Consider the following 22117-nt stretch of genomic DNA (forward strand, 5'->3'; position numbering starts at 1 on the left):
CAACACTGAATTTGATATATGGGAAACCTTGAAAATTCATCTACCCATTTGCATCCCTGGTACTTTCTCAGGTTACCTCTGGTCCAGTTCAGGTGACAAGTTGTATCTGAATCTACATTTTGGTTCAAATTTGAAAAACAAAACCATCACAGATCAAAGTCTAGGCCTTGAATATATCAACTAGATCATCTGCCTATGAATTTCTTGAGTCACATAGAAAAACAAAGCAGATAGAAACAGGGAAACAGAAAGACCAAACCTCAGCTCTGACCCAACCAGAAGAGCTTCAAATCATAATTTTATAGTATACAATATATGCCATATTAGTTATCTTATCTTTTTCTAGTTCTTTTTTCTGAAGATGAAACTTCTTGTCTTTACAGAAGAAGCCTGGAAATAGGCCTGCAGACAGGACACCACCCCCTCTCCCTGCCTCTTTTCTCCCCACTGCTAAACCTGCTAATATCTTAGGACTTGACCTACGGCACTAGATAAAGTGAAAAGTTTGGGTGTGGAAATGCTGGTGATGGACCACCAAGCCTATCACAGACGTGGAATTCTGAAAAGTTTCCCATTGTGAGCACTGAAATAGGTAGTGTGTTAATGAGAAATTTCTTATCAGTCTGCATGAAAGTGCCTTTACAGCTGAGAAGAACTATCCTTTTTTTCCACTGAAGACCTCATGTGCAGTAAAGAATATTTATCTGAACTCACTTTGCCCTTTATATTAAATCAAAAAGCGCTCATTTCCTTCCCTAACTTCAGTGTATCCACTCTTCAAGAAATTGCAGATATTTTAAAGACATAAAAAAGGTGATTGCAAGCCACACCCTTCCAAGCAGCGACACTAAGTCCAAAACAACTGACTTCAAATGTCCCTTCACAAACAAAAGCATCAATGACTTGTGTAAGAACAGAACCTTACTTTTACTCCCAGACACACAACAGCCATATCATTGCTGAAAAATACCATCCTATTCAGGTTCTATTCAGCTGAATCTATTACCTAATTCTCAGGCAAATTCTCAGAGAAGCAAGCTATGATCCCACTTGCAAATTTACTGAAGTAAGCAGTCACAGGCATCACGGTTACTTGAGCAGCAATTAGATGAGTTCTATAAATATTTTTTCCTAGCTCATATTGAACACCAGCATGCCATTAAATGAGGCAGCCAGAGAAGGACACATTACACAGTATTACTTTGCTTCTGAAGCATATGATGTCAATACTACATGGAAAATGGTCAGCTTATAGAAAAACAACAGAAAAAAGAAATCTGAGCCCTAAAACACAACTTGTGCTTTTAGGCACAGAAACATAGGTCCAGTTTTAATAAAAGAAAGAACAACAAGTTGCAATGGTCACTACTGCCTCAATCTGAAATGGGAAAGGATAAGTTACCAAAGTGCTCAAGATAAGAAGACAGAAAAAAAGCAAGGACACAAAACTAGGTGTCTGAACTGACAGGAGTCACAAACAGTTTAGTACTAAGAAGGGAAATCAACATGGAGTCAGGAAAAGAGGTGCTTACATAATGAGATACAAATATTCTCACAGAAGGAGCACAGCAGAAGAAAACAACAATTTGGTGACATCAAAGACCAAAAAAACCCACTGCAAGGAGAAACAAAGGCTGACATCTCCCTTACAGACTGATGATTGCAGGTACAGTAGATGACTGTGTTTGGCATTATGAGCATACTCAGATATCTCAGGACTCTTCTGTCTAATAACAATGAGCAAAATAAACCTGTGACATTAAAGGCCTGCACAGATGATAAATGATGTGCAAGTAAAATTTGACCCAAATCTGTGGGGGTTACAAGAGGTTCTTTGAGAAACTTGTGACCTTAACTTAAGGTATTCACATGCATAGGTGGTTCCATTTCTAGCTCAGAAATGTTCCTCTGCTTAAAAAATCACAGCCAGTTTCACTGCCTTCTTAATTGAAACTAAATATTATCCCCAGGTTATATTTTAGTCTTCAGGAGATATCACAACAGTGAAAATTTTGTTTATGATGCATTGTGTTATAGTTAAAAGCCCACAACTCACAGAAAATAGTGGCGTTCTGTGGTCTGTCAGTACATATATAAATGCAGCTATATACAATAAAACAGACCATTATAATGAAATCTACACATTTGGAATCACTGATCACTGTTTGCAAAACTAAATTCAAAATTTTGCTAATCATGAATATTTATCAGAGTTTGACCACTGTGTAATTTTCCTGGTTTCAAAAGAGTCCTGTAGTTAAATAAGACACTGCAACACTTTGCATATTTTCCTGCCTTGCACAACATCATTAAGCTTCACATTTGATTGTCTTGTTTGACACAAAAATAGCAAATAATAAATATAAATCCTCTCCACATTGGAGGGGTAGGATAAAGCATTAAAAAAATCTCAAACAGTAGGAAGGATTAAAAGGGGAAAATTAAAAGAAGACATAGACGGGAAACACCATTGAAGAATATTCAAACAAAAAAGTACTGAAAAACATGCAGGAAGAAAGAGAGGAAAAATCAAATAAAATCAAATATCTGGTCAAGTTGATGAGTGCCTGGAAAGAAGAGGAAACAGAGGTGAAAGTGCTCTCCAAATAATTGCTAACTCACTACACTGAAGGGGCAAAAACTTACAACTCTAAAAAGAATAAAGCAGGTATTTTCTTACCTTTATAGATACGACCGAGTCCTCTGTAGTCCATTTGGTCTGAACAATTGAAAACAACAACATACTTTCCCAGGCATTTGCCCATGTCTTTAGTTGTCTCTGTTTTCCCTGTCCCAGCAGGTCCTGCTGGTGCACCACCCATACTCATGCCCAGGGCCTGTGCCAGAGTGATGTAACACCTAAAGACAGAAAAAACAGATCTGTGAATCTTTTCCTACCATTAACTACTTTAAGTCCATCAATGCAGCCACAACAGAAGTATTATCCAGAGCTGGGGAAGGGGGCAGAAATGTATTTCCCTGTGGTGAGTCCTCAGTCACCCCCTTGCACACTGTGAAGCTGAGTTACCAGGACCAGCTTTTCTCCACCTGCAGAAAAGGCAGACCACTCATCCAGCACAGCCATGACTGCAACAGCCCAGGAAATCCACAGGCCAATTCTAAGTGCTGAACACCAAAATACCGTAGTATTGTGATTTTCTCAGACTATCATACACCCTTCCTCCATTGCAGCCTCATTCTGCAGCACCCAGAGCCACTGGATCTATGCCTTTTCCCCCTCCCTCTGTGTCTCCAGAGTACTCATGATGGGCTCTCTGATCTGGCAGTAGGGAGGCACAGAGGCTGGAAGCACCTCCTGTTCTTGACATTTCCACAGCAGCATGCCAAACCACAGCAGTGCTGCCAGCCATATGAGGTCTTTGAGTTCCAGGACGGCAATGGATGAGAGTAGAGATTGCAATGGGCAATGGAGAAAAAGGAGGAATCCATGAGTCCTACAACCATCTTCTGCTTCAGCCTCCATCCTGGGTTGAGATCCTCAAGTTTAAGTCTCAGCCTTCCCAGATGGTGGGGAGGTTACTGAAGGGTGTAAGGAAGCCTCTTGTTCTAACCTCCAACGCCCCAAAATCACAGCAAACACATTTTAGCACTGCGAAATTCAATAGCTTTATGTGGGGAGATAAAATGGGCACTGGAAAAAATCCAAAATGATAGCACCTATTATGACTTAAGAAACAACAGAATACTCATTCTAATACAATAGCAGTAAAAATGCTTCATCACCTTATTACTCCGTTAACAGGCTGACATTTAACACATAAAAAATACCACTCTGAACAATTCTGCTACTGAAAACTGAGGTAAGGACAAACTGAGGTAAGGACAAACTGAATACATAGCACAATTTCTATGCAGACCTTTCACTTAATTTTTGGTGTATGCCATGACATGGACTGTGTCAGACATGACGTGTAGGAGCATTCAGTTTCAGTGCCATTATCTTAATGCAATGTACTACCAGCTGTGTGTATTTGCCACATGCTTAGGGAAGCTCTCTGAACATGAAATCATTAGCTAAACAGGACTTGACTCCAAGCTGATTGATGGAACAAAGACATCATTACCTGAAAATTTTCAGAAGATCAGACAATTCCACGCAGCAGTATTATAAATATTAAAATGGAAAAAGCCCACAAGGGGAATAAAATCTGTTGTTGTGCAACATTGCTTAGGCACATGTTTCCCATGCTAACATTAGGAAACATTTCTGCTTCAAATACTCTTTCAATATGTAACAGCGGGTAGCCTCCAATCCCTGCAGGTTTGTTTGGCTTTTCCAGGTTTGCCCAAAGAGAGATGTGCCCATCCTTTCTGTTGTTGCTGTTATTATTATTATTATAGTTTAAACTCATTTAAAAGGCTTGTTTTCTTCAATCATGTCACCCTGTGCTAATTTTCAATCTTGTGTGACACAGCATCTTGTAGAATCATAACATATCCCATGTCCAGTTCCAGTCCAGTTCCTGGCTCTGCACAGGACAAACCCAAAAACCACACCACGTGCCTGAAAGCTTCGTCCAAACACCTTTTGAACTCTGGCAGGCTTGGTGCCATAACCACTTCCCTGGCTACCTTTTAATTCTGTGAACAAATTTTGAATGACTACATTTTCTTGATACTGGCTCTCCTGGTGGGTAAAAATATTTTCAGGGTGTTAGTGCTGCCGTAGCCACTAATCAACTGCATGTGTACTGCTGCAAACAAATTTCTGTCTAACATAGGAACAGTAGGGTGCATAAGATAGAGTCTGGGAGATGTGTGTTACTTATTAAAAGCCAGGTATCCACATGCAAAGTTTTGGCTCACTTAAATAGCTCAGAGGGAATAATTTTTGATCAGAAATAGGCAAAAATCTGTTTTCATGAATAAATAAAATCTAGTAGCACAAAGAATGCAAAGCCAATTCCAACATAAACTCAAGACGGGGCATTGAGCAAACTGATCTAGTGGAAAATGTCCCAGTCCAAGGCAAGGGGGTTGGAACTAGATGATCTTTAAAGCCCCTTCCAATCCAAACCATTCTATAATTCTATAAATGACTGCATAATAATTTTGACAATAATTTTGTCATTTGTATCCAGATATAAAAGAACAACCTCTGGCATAGCAAATACATCTGCTTCTTGCCTGGCTTGATTGACCAATCAAGCACTATAGGAAAATAGGCATTTAATGAAGTTTATACTGTGCTGTATAACAAACACTCCAGCAATAAAATCTTCTCCTTGTGATTGCCCTCAGAGTTTTCCTGTATTTGTATTCCTGCAATTCTCCATAGGCCTTGCTTAAAACCATACTGGCACTAGTTATGCAATACTGTGTCCTGAGTTACTGCTTTTTCCTATAGGTTGATTTCAAATTAATCACTTGCTGGAATTCCAAACTGTCATGCAACTACTTGCTTATTGAAAGCAGTAATATATTGGTGTTTAGATTGACTCTGTTTAGGCTGGTGATGTGCATGGTGTTCAGACATATTTATTTTGAGAACAAGATTTTCAACACCCATCACATCACAGGTAGCTCAAGCAAACATTCAAATTCAACCTGCTTTCAATAGCTGAATATATAACCACTGGCCTCTGCTGTTCACCAGCGATATTGCAGCATTGTAGGGCAACCTAAGTAATTCTGCCTCATGAAAATTAAAAGAATTAAGTCAAAGGAAGTATTAATAAATCTTAACTCCTATACTATGCACTTCATTACTTTTACAAATACCTGTCAGTTAAGGGAGTTATAACAAGCCTGTCTGTACAGCCCAAGTATTCATTGCAGTAGGTGAACTCTACATCAGTGATTTTGATAATGCATTTATCCAAGTCTTCAAGAAAATAAAATCGAGACTGCTTTTGCCATTCAAAATCAGATGGAGATTTAATGTTCATACGGACCTATTATGGAAAAGAAAAATCATTAATACAGAAATGAATCAGTAACAAATTAATCTTAAATTCCATACAGAAAAAAAGAAGTCTACTTAATGTAAATTCATGACCTTGAAGAATGAGCACAGACTCTGTCAGGAGTCAAGACATCTGGAATTATCTTTTCAAACCTGTCTATGACATGCTCCGAACTTTCTGTCAACTTTGATTTTCCTCTGATTTGGGCACAGAGATTATGAATTGTGCCTTACAGAGATATTGAAAAACAGTCATGGAAAACATAAAAAATGAACAATACTGGTTGTCCTACATGGTAACTGCACCATTACTCACAGAAATACTAAATTGTGCACAGCATTTGAATATGTTGTGTAGACAACTGAGTGCTTATTTATTTGGGTTGTATTTTTCAGTATGAACTTGCTACACACATATTTAGATTTGTGGTAATTAATAGATTCATTATTATTGACACTAGATCTCAAAACCACTGGCCTCTTAGAGAAAATGTTGCCCTGGTTATTGACCTTGCAAACACAGTGTAATGTGATGAGGAGGTTCTGGAATCTCAGCCACTTCTCTCTCCTTTATCTCAATCACTAAAGGATGTGTTTAGCAGAGAATAGAATAGAATAGAATAGAATAGAATAGAATAGAATAGAATAGAACAGAATAGAATATTTTAAGAGAGAAGGCTATTATTACATATACCATTTAAGAACCCTTTCCCCACTTGTGGACTTGCTCCTGACTTTTTATTTCATATACAGGACCTACAGATTTAAACAATTTTTCCATAATTTTATTATAATATGACTTTAAATTAATTAAAAAAATAATTATGAAGATAAATTTAAAATCACAGGCAGAGGATAAAACCCCATGCTTATCTTAGAAGCCAACTATAAAACTTAGTTTTCCCTCTAGATTTCAGTACTTTTCTTTATTGTTTCCTATTTTCTTTACACATGCACTTAATTTTTATCTTCCTAAAATATATGCACAAATTAAGCAATCAGTATTGAATTATTGACCTTTGAATTATTCAAGCCCTTTGGAAGTAATTTACTTCCATTTTTATAAGTATGCTTTCATTATTCAACATACTTATCTAAAAGAAACCTGACAAAACTCAATTATCAAAAAAACTGAAATATCCGTTATATTTATTGTCACTATCCTCTTCAAATATATGAAGATTCACTGCTTTTATCTTTGAATAACTATTACCTCACATCAACACATAGGCTGGATCAGAAATCACAACACTCACAGGAATACTAAAGGGTCTTTTTTACATTTACATTTCAATCAAATAATGCATCAAATGTTCAAATTGAGAGGACAGTTTAATTTTAAAAGTTAAACTCTTTTGCTCACAGTGAATTTGTGCATGATGAGTATAAACAACCATTTAAAAAAACTGAAGTCTAAACCTATGAACACACCTATATAAAAATTCACCCTTCTTGCAGTATCACATCCATATTAAATCAAACTAAATCTGATATGCTCTATCACATCAGTAATGTCAGAGATACTCAAAGAGAACAGATTCTAAGATTTCCTTATAATTTTTTTATATGTGCAAGACCTTCCATACAGAAATCCCTTGATGGTTTTCCAAAACTTACCAAATCATCAAAGATATCCTTCTGGTGCACATGAATGGTGATTAAAGTTTCATATTTTGTCCGCTCCATTCTTGTCAGATTGTGTGTCGCCATGTCAATCAAATCATTTAACAGTTCCAAGAACTTCTGATTTGTTGTGTGCATTACCTTTCCACAAGAATGATCATATTAATACAAACACCATTTGTTCTTCCAATACCTAGAATTTTATTTTTTTTAAACTTGAAAATATCCAGGGTTATAATGTCCATATTCTGCTTTGTATTTATTAGGCTTGGAATCCTAAATTTGGATTTGGAGGCTGCCTTCCATGCATGCGTTCTTTCCCAACAGAGTACAATAAGGTTATACCTTGATGAACAGGTCACACTGTAAGATTTTATTCCAAGACTCTCGCTCCTTTTACTATACATTACAATTTCAGCTGACTGCATCCCTGCATATATTCAAAACCATCAGTCAATGATTTTAGGTAGTATATATCAGCTCAACCTGAAGATCTGTCATGTCCTTTAAGCAGAGGAAGGGGGAAACATGCTATAATTTTAGATGCTGACACTAAAATAATAATTTAATTTATAGTACCAGATCTGTTACAAAGTTCCACAAATACTGACTATACAATATTGACTTACACAAATAGCATAAGCCTCTGCCAGTGATGTACACAACAAAAAGCACTGAAATTTAAGAAAGAGCAGCTCATTTATACCCCATTCCAAATGTGTGACAGAAGAATCACACCAGCTTTCTGTAAATATATGCAGAGCCAAAAACTCACCCAGTTTTCTGAAAAGAAAATTGCTGAAAATACTGTTAAAACTGACAGAGAATTAAATAACCTTCACACCCCCCAAAAACACACATACAGTTCAGCCCAAAAAACTACAAAAGTTGTTTTCTTGTTATGCAAAAGAATCTTTATACCTAGTTATTCTACAAACTAGAGTGAACTAAAAGCAAGTTTATGGTCTTTTTAAACTTTGAACAATGCAAAAAAATGTAGCAGTACATGGTTTTCTCCATAGTCTAAGCCCTTACTTTCACACAGTATCAAAGTACAGCATGGAATCTGCCCTGCATTTACTTTTATGGTAGGATGCTGTTACTCGTTCTTTGTTCAATCTCACTGTATATTCCTGATTAATGGTGGTTTGCAACCCTTTATTTCATATCCTCTCCTTGTTCATTCATAGATTCATTATTAGGAATGACACCTTGGTTGTTAATAACATCTTATCCATGTGTTTGAGATTAAACTAACACCTCCTGGAACAGATTCTATTCTTCCCCTTCCCTAAAAAAAGAGCTCATCAGCTGAAGGATGTAATATATTTGGATACAGTAGACCAATGTCCACAAAACACAGTTACTTCCCCAAAGTTCAGGAGCTCTTATTTCTCTCCAAATTTGATTTTGTGAATGTAACATAAAATTCCCCATATTCCTGAACTAAGAAACTGTCTCTTAAGATGATTGCCCTAACAAAACAACAGAGAAAATCACAGGATTAGGAGCAATTCTAAAGCACATGCTGGGGGAATAATGAGGAGGTGTGACTCCTTAACACATTTTTTATTATTCTGTTTTCCTGATAGTTTATTTGTTATTCCGAGTAATTAACTAGCACTTTGTGCTTTTTCCTACATGTTACTTTTAACTTTTCACAGTATGTACTGTTACAAACAATGTTTTTAATAAATCCCCAAAGACTCATTAAATACTACCTTTTTGTCTGTTTTGGTACTGTTCAGTGCCTTCTCTGCATCTCTGGTCCAGATAATTTGAATTCCCAGAAGCCCTATTTGTGCAGGAAACATTGCCTGAAAGTCATACATCTTAAATTCTGAATCATTAATGGCCATTGACGCCTGTCTAATGATGGTGTGGATTGTTTTCCTAATCCCATTCAGCAGCTGACCTAACCAGAATTCCACATTGCCCTGAAATAAACAAGAAAGTACTTTCAGAGAATTATTTTATGAATAATTCACAAGAAGCAAGAGCTCTACGTGACTTTTTTCCCAGTCCTTCGTACTCCCATTTCCGTATTTGTTATTCTCTAATCTTTGAAAGCTTCCTTTCCTCTTTCTGCTCCACTGCCCTTCTAGAGATATGTGATGGATTTGGCACTTCACAGCAGTGCTGCTGAGAAAACAGGTAAAGCAATCGTTACAAACTGGCACAAATGTTCTGTCCCTGCTACTCTTTGCTCTTGCTCTTCACATTGGGAGGTTTTCATTCAGCAAGTAAAATAATAACATGATGCAATACTGTCGGCCTCTAAAACATAAATCTACTTTAAATCAAGTCATGAAAAACTGTAATATATACTTTCATTACCTGAGCTAAAACTGGTTCAATAATATTGACCTGTTCTCCTTCTTGAGATTCAAACAATAAAATCTGGTCGTAGTTTTTTTCATGAAATCCCACTCGGTTAACATTGTCAAACAGACTTAATAAATGTGCCTACAATAGAATCAGAAAAAAAGCCTCCATAAACTGAGCTGATATGGCATTCTTAGTTTGTCTTTAAATGCTGTCTTAGAATACTCTGTAAATCTTTCCATAAGTGAAAGAAATTCTCTCAAATAAACAACAAAATCCGCCACAGTCTTCACTTAGTGATATCAACCATAAGACCACTATTGCTTTATTACTTGTACCTGAATAGTGTGGGAATCAGATGCTTGACCAAGGATTTCCAGAAGAGCAGGGTCAGATACAAAAAAAAATCTTGGAAATATTAACCGCTTTTTTTCCAAATAGCCAGTCAGTGATTTCTGACAGATTTCCAACTGTTCCAGCAAATGTGGTAGCAGCTGTGCCAAAGTCTCATCTCCAACACAGCACTGCACAATGTTTGATGTTTCATGTGCTCTCTGCATAATTCTCTGCCACGATTTATCAATGTTCTGAAATCTTCTGGCTTCCTGAAGTACATGATAAATACATTAGCCTTTCCTCATATTTTTCATATTCTAAAAATTAAATAATTCTATCAGACAAGGTAACAATTTAATATCTCCCTTGCTCATCAAGTCTTCTTTGGACAACTTATGTATGAATATTTATAGCCATGCTTATTACTGACCAGAGTTCAAATTGCAAGAGAAAGAGTACAATGGGAACAGCTCTGGAAATGTCTTACTTCATGTTGGGCACCAAAATTTTCCACATAAAAGGATTCCAACACACATGAGAAAACTCAAAAAAGCAGCTTTCTCAGAAATTATAGCCTTCCTAACAGGAATGCTAACAGGAACACAATGTCATGTAAGCTGCTAGTAGCATCACTTGATGAACAAAACCAGTATACACAGTCTGAAGCTGCCCCACTGGTACATTACAAGTGTTGTAGGTGGAGACAAATTCTCAGACTGGAAGCTGAAAAATATTTTTATGCATATTGACATATATGCATAAAAATATATTGGCTATATTGACATTAAAAACTCTTTCTTCACCTACAACAAATGAAATGTTAATGGAATCATAAATTGTCTAAGAGCTAGAAGAGATCTCAAAAGAAGATCCAAAGCAATTTGTCTGTCACAAGGCAGGAGCATACCCAAAATATCTCTCTGTCTTGTGTTTAGTAATGCTCAATGATGGAGATTTAGAAGCCTCTCCAGGCAATTTTTGATATTGGTGACTCTTTTCTAATATCTAAGCTAAATCAGACACTGAGAACAAGGGTTTTTCCTTCCTGTTGAGAACAGCCCTAATATTTTAAAAAAAACCTTATCACTTTCTTGCTTCAGTTTTTCCTTTCTTCAAGTCAAACAAGTCTAGTTTGTTGAATCTTTTGTGCCTCTTCCTTCCCGGATAGTTCCTCATTCTTACCACCCTCTTCTATGCTCTCTCAAATTTGTCAGTATGTTTCTTCTGCCAAAACCAGTTACAATATTTTAGTTATTGGTTATTGATGTTTATGCATTCCACCCTTCTTTATTTTGCACACCAGCAAGCTAAAACACCTTTTTGGGTAGTGCTATCAGAGACAATGGCAAAAACCTATCCAAATACATGGCAACTACTGTTTTTCATCTATCCACAAAGCTCCTTTCCCACCCTAAAAGTAAATTAGATTTGTCCAACATGTTTTGCTCCTAACAAATTCACATTGACTGAACATTATTCATCTTCTTGTTAATTTCCAGATGCTAACAGTTACTTGTTGCAGTATTCATCCAGAAATTGCAATTAAACCCACTCCTCATTACTCCTCCACCAAGCTGCTCCTTCTCCTCCTTCATCAAAGACAGTCACTACGTTTGTTTTTTTCCAGAATATTGGTTCATGTATCTATCATCCTTGGAAGAAGTAGCTTTAGTAGCATTTGTTCATCTGCATAAGCTGTTTATTGATTCTCTGATGAGCCCTAACAACATAAATATATCTCATGAACAAAAAAAAAATAAATTGTTGTTTAAACAACAATTGAGAAAGTTTTATTTAGATTACAAAATTAATCTTAATTTGTGATATTGTAAGCTTTAATTATAAAATATATATCCTGAAATAAATTCATACCTAATAATTTCCCAATAATAATGGCTTTGTTTAGTTACACCATTTGATCCAGCAAGACTGAACTGTGGTCTGTTAGAACTCTATGAAAACCCCTCATTAGGAGGCACAACAAAAGGATGATTTTTTTTTCTGCTATTTCTCTCCTGTTCAGATCACTCCTTAGCTCTTGTGCAGCTGCTACCTTGGAAGGTCATCACTGGCTTTTGAAGAGGCTGCAATGGTTCACACAGATTAGCACACGCACAGCTCCCAAGCCTGGCAGCATCTCTCTGTGGAATTTCATTAAACTGAGTCCTAGCAAGTAAAGAATTCAAATTCAAAATCTGTCATTCCATTATTACTGCTAATAGCCTATAAACATGTGCACACAGGAAGAAAGGTATATTTGCACATACGGCAAAAGCAATAAATCAGTTTCGTGCCATTAAGTAGTTCTGAGCCCTGTGCTAATTCACTAATATTGCACACTGACAGGAACATTTAAACTTGAATTATAAACAATTGTGTTCCTGTAGGTTTCACCAAGTTCTAAGCAATTTAACCAGACAGATCCTAGTTTGGCAAAGCTTCTCTGAACTGCCCACGCACAGCCCACAAATCTTATATGAGTTAAATGCAAATAAACCTTGTGCGGTGGCTAATCTCCTGGTATAACATATTATTATCATACATCAATATACCTGAGGTAGTTGTTTTGCAATGTCACCACCAACAAACACAGCTTCAAGGTAAATCCAGAGGTTCTGTACAGTAATCCAGTTTTCAATTATCTCAGCAGTATTGGTCAGCTTCTGAACCCATTGTTGTATAGTGGTTTTAAATGGTGCATTATACCTGCATGAACATGAGTTAAAGGGAAGAAGAACCTAAGATGATAATTGTTTAGCCTGGGGGTTGATTAGATTTATACAATATGTACATTTATTAAGTTTTGTACCTGTTGCTCATCAGTGACCCCAGCATCATGAGGCTATCTTCCACCAAAGCTATTTTCTCTGATATATCTGATCCTTTCAGAAGAAGTTCTCCTCGAGCTTTGAAGTGGCCAAAACTGAAAGTGTGAGTGCTCCATTCACTGATGATGTGCTTCAATTTTGCTTCAATATCCTTTTCTTTGACAGCACTGATGCAGATATCCTGTGTAAAATTAAAATAGAAAATTACAGTCATCTAATGCTATTATAAAGCACACTTATAAAGGCTATTAAAATGTATTGGTTTGATCCAGATCTCAGTGTAAATTCAGACTAATGAAAATATACATTGAAACACCTCAAAGTTATTATATTTCAAACAAGATTATATTCTAGTACTACTTGTAATAGGTACATTTAATGGGCTATACTCCATCTTCACCACTACTACCATCTTACACACATAAAATTCACTGAATCAGTGGATCTGCAGGAAGAATTTGTCTCTCTGTACGTATTAATATTTGAAATCAAATAAACTGACAGAAGGGTTTAAAGAAAATAAACACTGCCAATCAAAACCAATAAATATTCCGAGAACAGAGTGTAGACTGACAACGTGCCTGTCTGCTACTTCTTGAAGACAGTAAGAACAGGATTGTCATAAAGTTGGTAATTGCATCAGAGAGAAAAGGATCAAACACTCAGACCGGATCCCAAAATTCTATTGCAGGTTTAAAGTGTTTCCTGAAGTGTAAGGGGGAACTCCGAACCTTTTGCAAGGCTGAAATTCTTGTCCAAGAATTGGGTACAGCACAGGTTTGATTGCATGGTTTTGCCTTAAAAATGCTCATTTGTGGAACAAGACTAAAGTGGTCACTACTCTGGAAATAATACAGATTTAGCTAAATGACCATGGAACTGAAGTTAGAAACTGTTGGGGTTTTTACTTCTTTAGTTTTAGCTATGCTTTGTTCTTGCAAAAGCTAACAAGCATGAAGCTAAGGCACTTGCTAGAAAACTTCTGTCCCCAAAATGGAGGAGACAATGACTTTACAGCTTTGTGCACACTTCATTTGCCTTCTCATCTATCCATGCTCTTGTGAAGGATCACTTTTGAAATACAAAACAACCTCATTCTTCTTTAATCCCATATCCTCCACTTCTACTGTGTTCCAAGGATTTTTAGCACTTAACAGGATCAGTCTTACATCAACTGTTTTTTTCTCTCTGGTTAGACATTTAAAGGGAAGAAAAAAATATATAAGTAGGCAGACCCTAAATAAGAAGCATAACATAATCACACTACTCTTAAAACAACAGAAGACCTCCTATGGAATGATTAGTGTAATACCATCTACATATTTAAATCTTCTCCAGAATAAAAGGGAAATAAACTAACCATCAGTGTCAACACCAACTACCAAACTCCACTTTTTCAAAGGAATTCTTCAACTATACCAATTTTTTTTTAATGTTACGAAGCTGACTAGAAACAGGATTTCAAAAGCACCAAATCACAAGTTAATAATTACCAAAAAAAAAAAAAAAACCAAAACAAAAAAAAAAAACAAAAAAACCCACCTAAACAAAACAAAACAGAAAAGTACATATACCTCGATATCTTCTTTTTGTTTTAATAATGGGGCAGCCATTACGTTTTTTAAAGTGAAATTTTCAGAGTCAACATCAAAGTGATGCCCAGTTACTTCTGCAATTTTTTCCCAGTGTCTTGACAACATTGCCTAGAAAAGTCCATAGGGATGGGATTTTTTAAAATTGTATTAATTTTAGGTCTAGAATGATCACATATTTTGCACTGCAGCTATTAAACAAATAGGAAAGTCTTGACTTCCATCCCACTGAAAGTATTAGTAGCTATTCTAATCACATTACAAAGTCTTTTGGTTTATTTTTCTATAACTAAGCCTAACTAGATTTTTTGCTATAAATACAGCTGCTTTTATCTATAAAAAAGAATTATGGAAAGCATCTTGTAGTCATATAACATGGCCTTCAATACAGTTTCTCAAGTGACTCTTATCTCCAAATTATTATGCTGAACATACTTTGTTTTTCATCATTTCAAGCAAAGGACAGCTCTCAGTGAAGTCATCAATTTTTTTTTTTAGGTCTTGAAAAGCTTGCCATTCCTTCAATGCTTTCGGTAACTTTCGGACTCTTTAAAAAGCACAAAAGGAAAGAAGAAATATTATTCATAATAATAATTATTCTTAATAATTATAAATATTATTCTCAATAATCACCATCCTCTCTTAACAGTACAATATCTTGTAATTTTTCAATGAATTGGCCAGTAGACTGCAAATAAAAGTCCAGCTGCAAGCTGGTAATATCATATATAGGTGGTCATTTGTGACTGCAGGCATGAAATGCTGCTAAAGAAAGCACAAATTGCACTCAAATGGTTTGGTTTCTATTCCAGTTTGAATTAAAGGAAGTTACTTTCATGTGCAAACCCATACCTGAAATTAAGTTCCTGCAGTGTCATTGTTTCTGTAAAATTTGAAAACACACCTCATCTTGTAAAGAGGTAAAATGATTAAATAACATATATTTTCCCAGCAAAATAAGTACATCCTAAACTAAAACTATTCTTTTTCAGAGAAAAAAAAACTTCTGTTTCAATCAAACAAGTCTTAATTCATACCTGGTTTGTATGAAAGATATTCAAAACTTTCCTTTATGCACAGTTTAAGATGAAAACAAATTTAAAATGAAGAACCTCTTGTACTGTGAATAGTCCTCTCACTTCTAAACCAGTCATGCCAATTTTCATCTGCCAAAGCTATGGACCAAAGACTGACAGCAGTTCTCTTGCAGCTCAATTCCAGAAACTAAAAGCTGCATAAAACCTGCCCATAATGACAAATTCCATTAAAAAATTCGCCATTTTTCACAGCTCAGAATCAGACAGATCTGTCACACGATGCTGGAACATGTGCAAATTCTTCATTGCTTGCTGGTAAGAGGCAGATGAACATATGCATACTGTCATGGCACTAGAATAACTGCTATAGTCTTTTCTCTTGAATCTAACAGTAGATAGCATTAAATATGTTGGAGAAAAGCATTGTAGAATGGAAAAATTATACTCTGTCTTGTATCAAGAAGGCTTTAAGGTGCAGTTCCTGGCTACTTCTATCCTGAGGCTTAGCAAGTAACATCTAATAAACTTGTCTAGGGATGGCTATTGGAAATGGGATCTATCAGCTTGGCAATGAAAATGGTAACCTTTTAAAAAATTCAAATAACTTTTTCCTTTGTCTTAGTCTCAATAACATCTTCTAAAAGCAAGTTCCATGAGCTGCACATTATGTTAAAAAACTACTCCATTGATCAGGTTTACATTTCTGTCCTAAATTTACTGGACATTCGCTATACACAGTATCACAGTAAAATATAAAGGGAAACTTCTCTCCAGCTATTATTATATACTTCTATAATGCTCCCTAAATATTCCTCCTTCTTGTCTGTTTCTATTTGGATTTATTTTTACGTACAGTTATTTTTTTTAACTTTTCATTATTTTAAGTTGTCTATTATATTATTATTTTTAAAAGGTAGCAAAACAAAATTACATTAAAGAACAATGCATATCTTTATAATTAGTCTAAAGCAGTAATTGCACTTCCAGCATTCCTGCTTCTTTTATAAGACAGCATACCACCTTAGCTATTTCTGTGAGTTGTTTCAATTTCTGTATGTTGTTTCAATTTCTCTGCCTTTAAAGAGAACAGCTTGATGCAATAATGTTAGCAAACTGCCAAAAGAAGGATAGTACTGGGTTTGACTTTTATTACAAAAAAAAAGCATTTATTGCCTATTGGTAGTCACACTGCTCCAAATATAGTTCAACACTTGAGAGGAAAAACAAAAATGTCACACATGAAGTTCAAAGAGAAATACATAAATGAAAACTATTGCTGTGCAATGGCTTCCTTCAGGGTTCTGGAGAAAGAAGAATGAAAAGTCCTGCAGCCTTTAAAATATAGTTAACTACAGAAAATGTTATGATGCAGATTCCAAAATTCTGCTGAAATGGATGAAGCCTTATATTGTCCAAATGCAGAAGTATATACATTTGACAAACATTAATTTTTGCTATTCTTATTTTCTGAAAAGAGGTTGAGTTGTTAGTTTGGTTTTTTTCAAATTAATGATTAAAAGAGAGTTCACTCCGTTTTTCGTGGAAAATATTATCGCTTCAAACTCAGAATTTAGTGTGGCTATTTACCCTTCTTGAAATAAAAATTATAATTTAGACAAATGTGCAGAAATAAAAAAACAGTAAAAACAGTAGGTTCAAAATTCCATCTAATATCATGGACTAACAATTAATTAGATGCAAACTAATTAATCACTGAGATGATTAAACTAACTAAATCACTGAGAAGGTACTGTATAAAATCAGCTTTGAAAGTTATTTATATTCACAACCACCTTGACACAGGTGTGTGCACCTTGTTTATTGAATAAGCTACGGCCCACCATGTCAATACACCCCAGCAAACCTCAAGTGACTCCCAAACCAGCTGGATATTGCACCACAGTGCACTTATGCCCAACACTGAGCACGAGATGTACCAACATTCTTCAGCTCCTTGGAGAAATTTTCACGAGCTAATTAAAAACACAGCTAGAAATACAAATTGCACGTACTTCAACCAAAAAACAACTTACTTGCTTTGAAAATCCAGGAGCTCACTGTTAAGTTTTTCAATATTTAAATCATTCCAAAGCATTTCATTGTATCTCTCGATACTAGAAGTGACTGTATCATGAAGACTGTAAAGCTTCTGAAGCAAGGTAAGTTCACGTTTAATTCTGTGAAGTTCAGGATACTCTGTTTCAAATTTTAAAATTGGAAATTCGCGCATGTTAATTAGGTGTTCATGTCAAATGTATTCATGAACAGAAGAATCAATGCATTTCTAATAATGTTATTTAATAAATGAGTGAAATCAGACTTGTAGTTTTCTAGATAGTGTCTAGGAAAACAAACTTTTCCACTTACATTATGTAAGAACAGATTTTGATGCACAGTAATTGTTTAGATCACTGATTTTTTTTTTTTAATCAATATTCTTCTGTAGCAGTATATGTAATCTCAGAATTGAGGGATACAATGTTAAAAGTAGATGAAATGGAAATGAAATACAATATAATTTTAGACAAGAACTAAAATATCCCCTATGTTAATTTACACTATTTACTTAAGTGGCAGAGTTTGGGGATAATAGGTTTGTTTTCAAATGAAATATATAGAATATATTAGACAATGAAAGTATTTAAAATGGACATCCTTAACATAAATGTTTTAGTTACTTTCTCTCATATCTTTTGGAATTCTTAGCAAAATATATTTGGATTACTGCATATGTCCTCAGACAGGAAAATACACAATTTAATATGCACAAATTAAAGTGCTTATCATACATTCTGCTGCAGTTCACACCACAGCCTTCCAAAGGAACTGTGTCTGACTAGGGGGCATAAGGACATTACAGATCAGTTGCATAGCCCAAGGGAATTCATTATGCAACTGGAGCAGGGACAATCTGAGTACTTTGGCAACATGTTTCCCAAATTTGTACAGGGCAGAATACTGGCAGGAGATGTTCTTAGCTCTGAACAGCAAAAGCAAGAGAGCTAAGCATCTGGACCCTGACACACACAGAGCAATGCAGTATTTTTCCATTTTTCTAATGCAGTATTTCGGATGTTTATGTATGTGCACACCGAGAGCCAGCTTCACCCAGCTGCTTTTCATAAGAAAGACCATAGTAATTTACTACAAGGAGATTTGTCTGCAAGGAATTTTTCTAAATTTCCATGCATTTAGCAGGAATCATGAGAAAAATGTAATAGCCTAGAAACAGGTACTCATATCCCCTGAGAAACTACCTGTGATGGGAAGACCAAATAATTCTTCCCCACTAGAAAGACAGAGATACTTCCTCCACAGTTCATCAAATTTAACTTGAAAGATCTGTAATCTGTCACTTGCTTCATGGGGAGGAATATTGTTCTCACTGGGGCCCCTGTAAAAACCAAAAAATATTCTTTGAAAATACAGGTTTCACAAAGAAGCACAACAGAACCCAAACCATCCTTACTGAACATTATGCAATATTTTGTAACATTTTTTTCTTAAATTTTCACAAGACACTAAAAGAAAAAATGCAGCACATATTCAGTGTACCAAGATTACATATTCAGTAGTCCCTGAAAGAAAGCCCAATTTCTTTGCTAATTAAAAAAATTCATCTGTGTTACCATACATCTTACAAACAGCTGAAGATCTGCAAATGTTTTATCTTTGTTATTTCCTGTTTCTTCTGTAAAACAGATTTTAATAATTATTTTCATTTCTATTTTTAAAAGGGAAAGATAGCAGATATATAAATCAGGAGTGAAAACTGTGTAGTTGGCAAGAGAACCTTAATTAAGTAATGATAAAATATGAGCAAAAATACCATTTTGCCTAATGAGCACATCTCAGCCGTAGGACGGGGTGCAATTCCCAGTTCTCACACCTGGGACCACTTCTTGGCCATATCATAATATTTTGGGATGAGAATTCTGTCATCCTCTGCTGTGCTATGGTTATTTCTTGAAAGAAATTCAGGCAGATGGGCAGAAAGCAGAGCAGGCTGATTGCTTGGCAAGGGAAATGGCACCAGGAGGTGAAAGCAGAAGCACAGTCAGCAAAGGCAGCCAAGGTATGATCCCACAGAACCTGAGCAGGAAGAGCAGGACCCGGGGGCTGGTAAGCAGGTTCCAATGATAGTCCTGGTTTTTAGACAAGTCCACAATAATTACACAGGACCAAGGTCAAGCAGGGAAGGTGAGTCAGTAAAGCAGGGTCTGGGGCAGATGTAGTGAAGGTAACCAGGATGTGACACAGTCCATTGGGAACCATGCTGCTCTGAGGTCATCGAAGGAGGAGGGAAACCCTCAAAAGTCAGGCATTGTCCTAGAGCCATTGCAGGTCAAACCAAGTCCTGTCTTTCTTTCCTTGTTGCTACTGTAGGAGCAACAACCCAATGAACCACAATTTATATCTTCAAAAGTGATAAAGTAAGTTTAAAAGTAAGGCTGAGTAAGACAGTGAATTTAGAAATACCTAGAACTGGTATCTCCAGTCACATCCAAGACACTGTTTTAATACCTACTGTTAAATATCTCCCAATGAGCTTTATTGAGTTAAGACCATCCAAAAACCATTACATTGTAATCTGGATCGAGAATTTGATTTTTTTTCCCCCCCACAACCTATTAACCCTCATGGAATATCACTGACTCCAGCACTGAAATTACAGGAACAAATCTTTGACAGTAAAACTGTATGCCCACCTTATACAAATCTAAAATTAGACCTATTTTTCAGGTGTAATATATACAGTGATGCTGTGCTGTGTTTATTTTTTGAAGCCCTTTAGATACACTATTTTCAAACAATCACTAATGAAGCATAATTGTATTGCAACACAGGTCACCTACTTTTCATCATATTCTTTATAAAATCCTGCAGTAACAATTTGGAATTTTTGAACATCTCTCAGTAAATCTGTTTTCATGACTGGCTGTACCTTCAGCAGCAAGTCCTCAACCTGTCGTGCCTATATGCAGACAAAGAGAAAAAAACAGGCACAAAATAACGAATGTGGAAAACAAAAATTAATTAGGTAAATAGGTTTATTCTATCATTTGAATATTAAGAGAGCTGATAATAATGATTTGAGAGATAACATAACTACAATACCTGTGTGTTTAGGTTCTTCCAGGCATAGGCCAATCCATCACCTCTTTCTGTATTTTCATCTTGAAAGAGCAGATTGTATTTATGAAGCACAGAATAAGATTCTTCTATATGTCCAACTGTCATGTCAATTTTAATCTCATTCTCTCGGATCTCCTTCAGTGTTTCCATTGCTTCCCGCACATCATCAAGGTCATGGATAGGTCTGCTTAACCTCTTGCTAACATTTTCAATAAATGAATAAATTTCACCCACGTCTGTGGCAGACTTTTTATTTAAAGCTAATCCAAATGTTCTTTGTCCTGAGCGGCATTCCTGAATTAAAGCTATTTTCAATGACTCAGTTGCAACTTCCACTGATTGCAGTGCACAATGATTGGGCAGTTCTCTGATTTGCATTTCTAATTGCTAAGAAAAATACAAGTGTTCAGCATTTAATTTCACTGAAATTTATCTGAGCAGTTCATTTTTATTAAAGATAAAATACTTACAGAAAAGTATCTGATTTGAGATTGGAATTCAGCCATCGTTGGTTTAGTATCTATAAATTCCTTCACTTTTTCTTCTGCATCCTACTTAAAAGAAGTTTATTTTAATTTCTATTTAACATTGGTCTTATAATAACCCACAGGGCACCCAGCTGCCTGATGTATTGTACAAACACAAAATGTTCCCTCTCTAAACGGACTTGAGATATAAGCATAAATTAGTATAAGCACAAATTAATTTACTTAAACTGCCTTTCCTGACTCTTATTTTTTGTATAATACTCTTTAAAGGACTTGAAATCTGTAACTCAAAAACTGAAACAGGTCAGGTTATCTCTTGTCCATCCAAATGTTACTGCAAAATTTACAACATAGCTGCTAAAATTTTGTGGGAAATATTTCCTTCCTAGTCTTCCTTCTGTCTGCAACCCCACAAAAGAAGTTCACGTCCTCTAACAGGTATTTAAATGGGAGGAATTGCTCTCAGTTATCTTCACCCTTCCTGAAACAGCATCTTTAAACTGCAGTTTCTAGGTGCAGATGGCCTCCTGGCCATTTGAAGAAAACAGTTTGGCAGGGAAGGATGGATTTAAGGGGAGAGAGGGCATTTAGCCTGCTAAAGATTGTTTATAGGCAATAGAGCAGTGAGCACCCTTCCTTTTCATTAGGTAGGCCAGTCTCCGCAGAGGTGAGAAATCAGTGTCACCAGCTCAAAAATGTGCAAGATTCTCAGTTCAATTACAAACAGATGATCTTCACCCCTCCCAGCAATGTTCCCCTGCAGTCTGCCCTGTGAGATCCCTGAGAATCTGTTTGCACCTCTCTGTTCAACAGAGATTGTAAAGGT

General features: G+C 35.9%; 1 protein-coding gene across 1 annotated transcript in view; it reads right to left on the reverse strand.

The window, feature by feature from the left end:
* Positions 1-22117, reverse strand: part of LOC121337750 (dynein heavy chain 5, axonemal-like) — a 152442-nt gene that overhangs the window by 100639 nt on the left and 29686 nt on the right. Inside the window, exons 27-41 of the mRNA XM_041408038.1 lie at positions 21274-21354; positions 20786-21190; positions 20524-20642; positions 18925-19061; positions 17701-17863; positions 15066-15177; positions 14613-14741; positions 13020-13219; positions 12763-12916; positions 10213-10479; positions 9887-10015; positions 9271-9486; positions 7544-7690; positions 5743-5915; positions 2681-2859 (exon numbers count right to left, since the gene is read on the reverse strand). Of these exons, the coding sequence (XP_041263972.1) occupies positions 2681-2859; positions 5743-5915; positions 7544-7690; positions 9271-9486; positions 9887-10015; positions 10213-10479; positions 12763-12916; positions 13020-13219; positions 14613-14741; positions 15066-15177; positions 17701-17863; positions 18925-19061; positions 20524-20642; positions 20786-21190; positions 21274-21354 (2611 nt within the window). The remainder of the gene's footprint in view (positions 1-2680; positions 2860-5742; positions 5916-7543; positions 7691-9270; positions 9487-9886; positions 10016-10212; positions 10480-12762; positions 12917-13019; positions 13220-14612; positions 14742-15065; positions 15178-17700; positions 17864-18924; positions 19062-20523; positions 20643-20785; positions 21191-21273; positions 21355-22117) is intronic.

The sequence above is a fragment of the Onychostruthus taczanowskii genome, unplaced genomic scaffold (assembly GCF_017590055.1).
Source record: "Onychostruthus taczanowskii isolate IOZ18803 unplaced genomic scaffold, ASM1759005v1 scaffold29, whole genome shotgun sequence".
In the NCBI taxonomy this organism is placed as follows: Eukaryota; Metazoa; Chordata; class Aves; order Passeriformes; family Passeridae; genus Onychostruthus; species Onychostruthus taczanowskii.